Source organism: Amphiura filiformis, chromosome 9 (assembly GCF_039555335.1).
Source record: "Amphiura filiformis chromosome 9, Afil_fr2py, whole genome shotgun sequence".
NCBI lineage: Eukaryota > Metazoa > Echinodermata > Ophiuroidea > Amphilepidida > Amphiuridae > Amphiura > Amphiura filiformis.
The window spans coordinates 69,250,894-69,259,711 of record NC_092636.1 but is presented as its reverse complement, the minus strand read 5'-3'; the positions used below and the strand labels follow the sequence as shown (position 1 = coordinate 69,259,711).

The 8,818-nt window shown below is 39.4% G+C and overlaps 1 protein-coding gene across 1 annotated transcript; it reads left to right on the top strand.

The window, feature by feature from the left end:
- The first annotated feature begins 3,560 nt into the window (after positions 1-3,560).
- Positions 3,561-8,818, top strand: LOC140160251 (uncharacterized). Its single transcript, XM_072183526.1, has 4 exons — positions 3,561-3,798; positions 6,534-6,887; positions 7,237-7,889; positions 8,477-8,818. The coding sequence occupies exons 1-4, from the start codon at positions 3,561-3,563 to the stop codon at positions 8,816-8,818; spliced, it is 1,587 nt and encodes a 528-aa protein (XP_072039627.1).

The window sequence follows — 8,818 nt, the reverse complement described above, 5'->3', positions numbered from 1 at the left end:
ATTTCATGTCTCTGCGACATTTCGTTCAAGAGAAATGTTGTTTTAAAGATCAGTGCCGAAACGCGGAAAATCGCATATTTCGACTTTTCCTCCAATATGCGAGAGTTTGCATAAAACTCACTAAAACTAGTGACAGACAACAATTTAAGCACGTCTTTGAACCAAGTTTAATTTCTTTTCTAGATTATCTGTCTTGCCATTTTGTTTTTAAAGCACTTGTTAATGAGTGTGAAGTACAAACACCCCCGTTTCAGTAGTAACAATTATGGTCTTTTTGCATAGGCCTACTGAATATGCAGCAAAACGGCTTCATGCAGATTAACAATGCCTATTAACTTTAAAACCCATTTTTGAGCCTTTTTGAAGATTTTTGGATACAATTTCTAGACTTTGCAGGCGCCTGCTCGGCCAATAAAGCATTTTTCCCAATAATAATTCATCAGGGTGACTTTTCGTAATCCTTGTTTATCATCATGATTGAAATAGAACACATTTCATGACGCGCATTTCTTATTTTACGCGAAGAATGTAAAAAGAACGCGTTCATAGCGACGGCCGTTACAAGGGGCGCAACACTAAATAAGCGTCCCATAGGATAACGTGTGATTTTGGCCTACTTCGAGCGCCATTCCTGGCGTCCCTGCAATACTTGACAAAATAAATTTGGTATCAAATTAAAGCTCTATTTCTGTAGATTCCAAAACTTTTGTCGGCATATATCGATGACCGTTGACTTTTTTTCGCTATTTCGCGGTGCAAAAATATGGCCTAAAATATACTAAATTCACCACTCACATTTCAAAATCGGAAGTTGTCTTCATCCGCCACAGAGAATTGCTTTTGAGATAAAATGTCCGTTTTTTTCTGCATGTTATCATTGAAGACACTTGTCGAATTCATATGAGCTGATATTGAGTGATTTAAAGTGAACATGTCGGTAGATATGGTCGCTACAATCTCATACTCACTATGGACTATATTAGCCGAATTTCGTTCTTACATAAAATGCGTAGTGATTTAGTGTTGCGCCCCCTTAATGATATTTGACCCCAATAAAGAAATACCACATATGAATTGGGTAACCACAATTCATGTGTGAACATACCGTTACTGTCCTATGTTTTTCTTAGCAAATAAGGTAAACATAATTCATGTGTGCACATACCGTCACTCTTCTATGTTTTTCTTAGCTTATAACATTTTTTGAAGGAATTTGGTTTTATACCGGAAGTGACCCCTTAATGACCTTTGACCTCAAATCTGTGTATGATTCATAGACACTGGTAATAACAATGCATGTGTGCAAGTTGCGTCACCGTCCTATGTAATTTGTGGGAGAAGTAGCATTTTGAAGGTATTTCGTTTTATACCGGAAGTGACCCCTTAATGACCTTTGACCTCAAAAAAAAAAAACCACATATACATTAGGTTAACATAATTCATATGTGCACATACCGTCACTCTCCTATGTTTTTCTTAGTTAATAAAAATTTTGAAGGAATTTGGTTTTATACAGGAAGTGACCCCTTAATGACCTTTGACCTCAAATCTGTGTATGATTTATAGACACTGGGTAATAACAATGCATGTGTGCAAGTGGCGTTACTGTCCTGCGAAATTTGTGGGAGAAGTATAGCATTTTGAGTTGAAATCACGTTTTTGACCTCTGTGACCCCTACGTGACCTTTGACCCCACGAGTTTCATGTGACATGTAGGGGCATGGTCATTGATAGTTGTGACCAAGTTAGGTCAAAATCAGTGTAAGCATGTCAGTGCTAGAGCAAATGTAATGGTCGACAGAAGAAGAAGAAGAAGAAGAAGATCCTGTAAGAAAAAAGACTAACGTCACGGCTGTGTAACAACATTTTATTGGCCACTCCTGGATCTTTTAGACAAAATTACAGCTTACGATCAATCGGGTGTCGCTTCAGTTGGAGAGGCAAAGCTCCTCTTGGATATTTTTGTTTATCGTGCACTTGTCTCTACGTCCATAGAGAATCTGATGGTTGCATAAGGTGTATTTTGCTGTTTTGCGATCAATCTCGCAGGTTTGCAAGGGTCTGCGTCAAACACGAATTATTGGAGTGAATTGAGCTTCAGCAAAAAAGTGGACGGGTCACGAGAGCTTCAGATATGATGTATACGGTATATACAGTAAGCCAAAAAAAATTAAGGTACCAGTTGTGTTCACCCCTGTATAATCTTAAGGGGGTACTACACCCCTGGCCAATTTTGAGCCAATTTTGCATTTTTCTCAAAAATTATTGCGCATTGGTGACAAGTAAGATATATTATAGGGGCAAGGACTACAACTACTGCACTGAAAATTCAGCAACTCAAGGCAAGTAGTTATTGATTTATTGATCAAATATTGGTTTTCCCTCATTTTTGACTATAACTCCACAACTGTTGTCTGTGCTGAAATAAAATTTCCAGTGCAGTAGTTGTAGTCCTTGCCCCTATATTATACATATCTTACTTGTCACCAATGCGCTATAATTTTGAGAAAAAAATAAAAAAAATAGGCATAAAATTGGGCAGGTGTAGTACCTATAAATAAAGACAAATATGTCAAAGTTTAAACAAGCAACCAATACAAGTACTTTATAGCTCTGATTTAAGACCTTATTTATTGAAATTGGTTGAGGATTAAACGGTGACCTAAAACCTAATGAAGAAACGAAATCAAAAGTTGCACTTTTATGTTCTTATCAATGAAAGCATAACGCTATAGTTACAACGTGCTATAATCAATGGAAGCACGGCGGTAGTGCTCTTGTTCGCGAACGCTCTGTGTACAAATCAATAGGGCATGCAATGTAGCAAACTGCAACTTTTAAATTGGCATCTTCCTTGGATTTTTAGATCGTCGTGTCTTTATTTCTTGAACAATTTCAACAAATGAGGTCTTAAATTCGAGCTGAAAGATGCAGCCATTGGCGGCTGGTTCCAATTATGATATATCTGTCTTTGTTTAGGATATACAGGGGTGAATATAACATTATAACTGGTACCTTAATTTTTTGGCTTACTGTAGCTTACGTATATAGCTTACGTATATAGCTTATTAAAACATATACCTTCAACTTTCCTTCATAGGGACTTCTCTATCGCCTGGTGCATCACGTGTGCACCTTGTCCTCAAGAGAACGCATACGAGAAACTATACCAAGCCTGTCCACGTTATGCCGCAGCTGACTGTCGATTTTTCTGCCAATCATACACAGATAATATAGAATTACGCCAAATCGAATATGCAGCTAATATAATGAATGACCATGGCTTATGCCATATAATCACCGTGGAGAATAATACTGCAGTTTTGACACATCCACCTCCTCCGTCCAGTACCAGCGCAATAGGCCTACTGTCAGTATACTCGACCAAATCCGCATCACCTCCTCCAAGATTCAACATGCCTTTTGTTGGAGATGCAATGCTTTTAGTACTTTGTATTGTGATCGTAGTTCTGATAACCGGTGGGTTATGCCTATTGGGCATAAGAAAGAAACGAAAAGAACTTAAAAAGAAATGCACAAACGGTGTTGACGCTAACACCATGAGCGTTGAGATTACGGATGTACGGGATCCTTATGATGGAAATCCGGTGATAAGAATGTCAATAGACGCAGATGAGCAAGGGTGCTTAAGTTGGTTTACACAACATTCAAGTTTAAAAGATTGTTTAAAAGAACCGCGGAGGCAAACAGACGTTGAACGGCAACAGGTGCAACAAGAACGTAAAGAGAGAGTAGTGAATATTAAGCAGGATAGAGCAACCGATATTGAACCCAGTGGTAAGTTCATCGTCCGTTTGTTTGTTTGTTTGTTTATTTGTTTGTTTGTGTGATCTTTGTGCGTATGTATTTGTGTTTTTATACCAAGCCCGGGGGGGCACTTCAATTTGAAATGGATATAGGTGTAGGGCTGGCGCTTTCGCACTAAGGGGCATTCGGTGAGAGCAACATGTAAAAAATATGGGGTCATTGGGTGAGAGCATGATTTTTGGCATTCGGTGAGAGCAAAATGTAAAAAATATGGGGTCATTGGGTGAGAACATTACCTTTTTTTTAAATGGAATCTTTGGGTGTGAACCAAAACAGCGCCACAAAAACCTCGAAAATTTCTTTATTTTTTCAAAATAAGTAACAAAATCAGTGATAAATGAAAGTTGCTGTTCAAATTGAACTTATAAGGGTCTTTGAGTGACAGATCAAATGGAAAAATAGGGGGTCTTCGGGTGACAGAGCGCGGAGCGAGCATGTGTTCGTAAAAAAAATATGGGGTCTTTGGGTGACAGCGATGCTGAAAAGGGGGTCTTAACAGCCCTACATACGCGTCACCTCCAAAGTTGGAGTTCCCCCGGGATACCAAGCTCATCGCTAAAGGAAAGTCAGCTGCCGAAGCGATTGTCTTGTCTCCAAAGCATCCTGACTAAAATTCATTTGAAACAAGTGATGGCTGGCTGCATACAAAACGTCAGAATTTACAAGTGTCTGATCAGGGAAGAAAAACTGACCAAAATGTTTTATTTCCGTGAGAAACAGAGCTTGGGCGATACATTGAAAATACATCAAATTATTTAAATCTTTTATTAGACTGAGGTCCGCTATTTTGGGTACTCTGCGCAGAACTCTTTGACATCAGTTTCAGTAAAGTCCTGTCTTTGAGAATCTATATTCTTTTGTTGTCATTTTGAAGAAAACACTTCGATGCTTCAACCACAACCGCAGCAGCAGCTGCAGAGCTACCATCAGCAGCAGCAGCAACAACATCAGCAGCAACAACAGCAGCAGCAGCTGCACCTGCACAACCAGAAACAGCACCCATACCACCACCACCATCGGAAGGAGGAGCTACAACCTGCGCCGGAAATGAATATCAATGGAAAGTTTGATTAACTATAAGAATTTGTCACTTGCTGACAGCGTTGTGTGTACGTGTGCACTTTTAACAACTCGCAAGGCCGGATTTACCATCGGGCCAGATGGGCCCGGACCCAGGGCCCCAAATTTTTTGGGGCCACCAAATTTGCCCTGTGCAGTGTGCATCTTCCATTTTAGCCAAAAACACCATGTTTTGGGCCAAAATAGGGTACAAAAATTGCAAAATTTTGCCCGGTCCTATTATATAACAAAAAACTGCTTCAAATTGGGCTAAAATAGTCTAAAATTGAAAACATTTTCGCGCAAATATCAAAGCAAGATTTAAAACATGGCCACTTGAGTGCACTTGCTTTCCTCATGGTGCGTTTGGGGGCCTCCAAATTTTAGCCTGGCCCAGGGCCCCCAAAAAGTTAAATCCGGCCCTGACAACTCGATGCAATTGTGGGGTTGACAAGTGTCTGATCAGGGAAGAAAAGCTCACAATAATGTTGCATTTCACACCTAAGTAACAGAGTTTGGGCAATACATTGAAAATAGTTCAAATAATTAAAACCTTTTATTAGTCGAGGCCTGCTATTTTGGGAACTCCCATGTATAATAAAGTCAAATAAGGGTTAGTTTGCACAGTCTAGAATGCTTTGCTTTTGCCAAAATTCGACATAAAGGTCAAACTCCATTGAAGGCCTATTGACCATGACCTATTTTGCAATGTTTCCGAAATATCCTAGATGGTAAGAATAATTCTTTAATTATTTGATTTGCTTTTACTTACGAACGAGCCTATTTTCGTTGAAATCGGAGCATTTTTAGTTTCGGCCCTGTGTAGCAAAAAAACTGAACGGTGTGTCGCAGGCAGGTCAGACTATTCGCCACTTGGAGCCTCGAACTGGCAGCATACATGAAAGGAAGAATTACGTAACCTTACACAGAATGTTATATGACTGGTTCAATTCCCATTCATGTATGCTGCCAGTTCGAGGCTCTCCCTGCCCCGCACATAGTGCATAATGGCGGAACCGTGCAAGTGGCGAATACCCATGTTGACCCCATGAGACATTTTTTGAATTTGTTAACATAGCTTATCGTTTTCTACGTACTGATCTAGAGACAGCAATAATAGAAGTTGATTTCCGAGGGTGCAGGATATCCCCTCTTCTTCCTACTTTTATTTTTACGGAATAAATGGCATACTCTGCTCGCGCACTCTATTATGTGATTTATTCCGTCAAAATAGCATTTTGAGGAAAAGTGTAATGATTTTTCGGGCAAAAAGAATTGGTTATTTATTTCTAATTATGGGATGACTTCGTCATTATCGCTTCCTCGCGCTTGATTAAATAGTGTTATGCTTTAATATGGTTTACGGTAGGTGTTAGGGCTATTGTACCATAATACCTAACCTAAACCCTTATTCTTTAATCAAGCGCGAAGAAACGATAGCGACGAGCGCAGGGATGTCTACGGTATACTGATCGACGGTAGTTGGATCCAATTTAGAAGAGCCCCACAGGGCTTGTAAGGTCAAATGACTAACTAGCCCTGTTGGGCTCTTTTAAATTGGACCAAGCTACTGTAGTTCAGTAACTATGGGACCTCTCCGCTCTCGTCGAATATAATATATATTCTTTTTTCATCTTCCGACACAGCACATGAAAGCCGAAGTAGCCGATCACCTGTTGTTACAGCTTACAAACCGAACAGTCCCAAGAAGTCTTCATCTTATCAAGAAAACGATACTTCCACCAAAATGCCCATCACAATCGCTCCTGATTATCCTGAATTAATAAATCGTGAACAAGAATATATGAGGTGTCTTCAGAGTTCTCCAACTGACAGCAGCAGTAATTACAGACCCAGCAAAGGTACAAAGATAGATTTGGCAACGGCTATACCACTGATAGATGACACTGGTCCTGCTTCACCAACAAGTTTTGGAAGCCATTTCAGTGATATGGAGTGCAGTAGTTCGGACGACTACGCTCAAGACGACTTTCCTTCAGGTGTGTCTATGTGACATTTTTAAGACGAAAGCTTTCGACTTGTACCCAAAATGATTGGCTTCATACACCCATTTTTGTGGTTAAAGAAAGTCGAAAGTTGTTGAAATGGCTCTTTGACACTTCCGAAGTTATACAAAACGATAAAGTACTTTTTTCTCGGAAAAGAAAGACCTATTTGTAAAGCTGTATATAGCTGAAGGTCACAGTGAAGTGAAACAAGGATATAAACATGGACACCATTGATGCCATTAGAAATGTTTCAATCTTCCTTTTATAAATGAAATTTTTGTTTTTCAAAAATAACAGTAAACAGTAAATTGTACTTAAATTTCCTTTATTTTTATTTCAGCAAGACAAAATAAACAAAACGAAAACTGTCTCAGTACTTTGCTCCGAAGATTTGATGATGTCCGCTGCAATAAAACCAAAGAGGAACAACTGAATATTATCTTCCTGACATCAGATTTCTGTGCTGGAATCTTTGACCATAGAGGTGGTTATCTTGACATACCAGACACATCTGTTCATCTTTACATTCCACCTGGTGCCTTACCAGAAGGAGTCCTGCAAGAGATCTACATCTATTTGAATCATTACGATGGTACAAACGGAACAGGGAATAGTAACAATACATCACCAATCATCCGGTGTGGTCCTTCCGGTATTCGATTTCAAGACGGAATATTCGGTGTTGTCCTTTCTTTCCCATCTTCGCACAACAATTCTCCGTTTAGTGTGTACACCAAGGAATCAGGTGGAGATCTGAATCAGGGATGGACAAACCTAACAGAAGATTCTGCCAACAGGTGTTTCACAGACGGCGATGGTACTGTTCATCTCATGCTCAACCACTTTTCTGATTTCAAGACGGAAAAGCTACCAGAGGGTGCGCAATCAATTAAGAAAGGAGAATTTAAGCTCAGTGCCTTTGGAAAGCCCTTTGAACCCAAGCAAGATACGTTTCATCTATTTGTCTGTATGTTTAAGCCATCGGACCAAAAGGTACGTCCCCGGTTTTTTACCAATATAGACATCTTAGAATAACGTAGCTTAATGTGACCAACAAAATCCTGCAATGTTAACAACGATTGATCCGTTGAACAACAATGGATCAATCTGCAACTCTTGAATTTGCATCTTCCTTAGGATTCAGTTGGATTACCGTGTCTTATTTCCTGACCGATTTCAACGAATGCGGTTTTATTAAAATCAGAGCTAAAGATGCAGCCATTGACTGCTGGTTCTAATTATGACGCATCTGAAAATAACTGGTACCTTAATTCTTTTGCTGTCTGTATACTGCTATACTCGATTTGTGTTTTCTACAGAAATGTTCCGTAAACAAAATACCCTTCATGTGACCACAACACGCCATCCTACCCACCTACATACCCAGTACCCCACATAATAGTATCACATCCATAAATCAATTATACACTTTACCCAAACTCACAGTAGTGCTTTGCTTTTCTTCTGCCTGAATATTTATGTATGGACAGCAGAATATCGGGACATTTTCACAAGCGACCGAATTTAGACTGAGGCTATGTAGATAGTGTAAGATGTTTGTTCTGTTATCAAATCACCAGGAAGTGGACGATGAAGCTGCTCGTAGGTTAGGCTACTTTCCATTATCAGATGCCAATACACTCATCAATATTCATGAGGGTGAAGATGTCAAACTTGAATTAGAAGATCTGAAGAGTGGATGGCATCTCATCTATTCAGATGAATCGAACCAGGTACGTGAGTTGATTAATATTCATGAGGGTGAAGATGTCAAACATGAACTAGAAGATCTGAAGAATGGATGGCATCTCATCTATCCAGATGAATCGAACCAGGTATGTGAGTTAATTAATATTCATGAGGGTGAAGATGTCAAACTTGAACTAGAAGAAGAATTGGTGGCATCTCATCTATCCAGATGA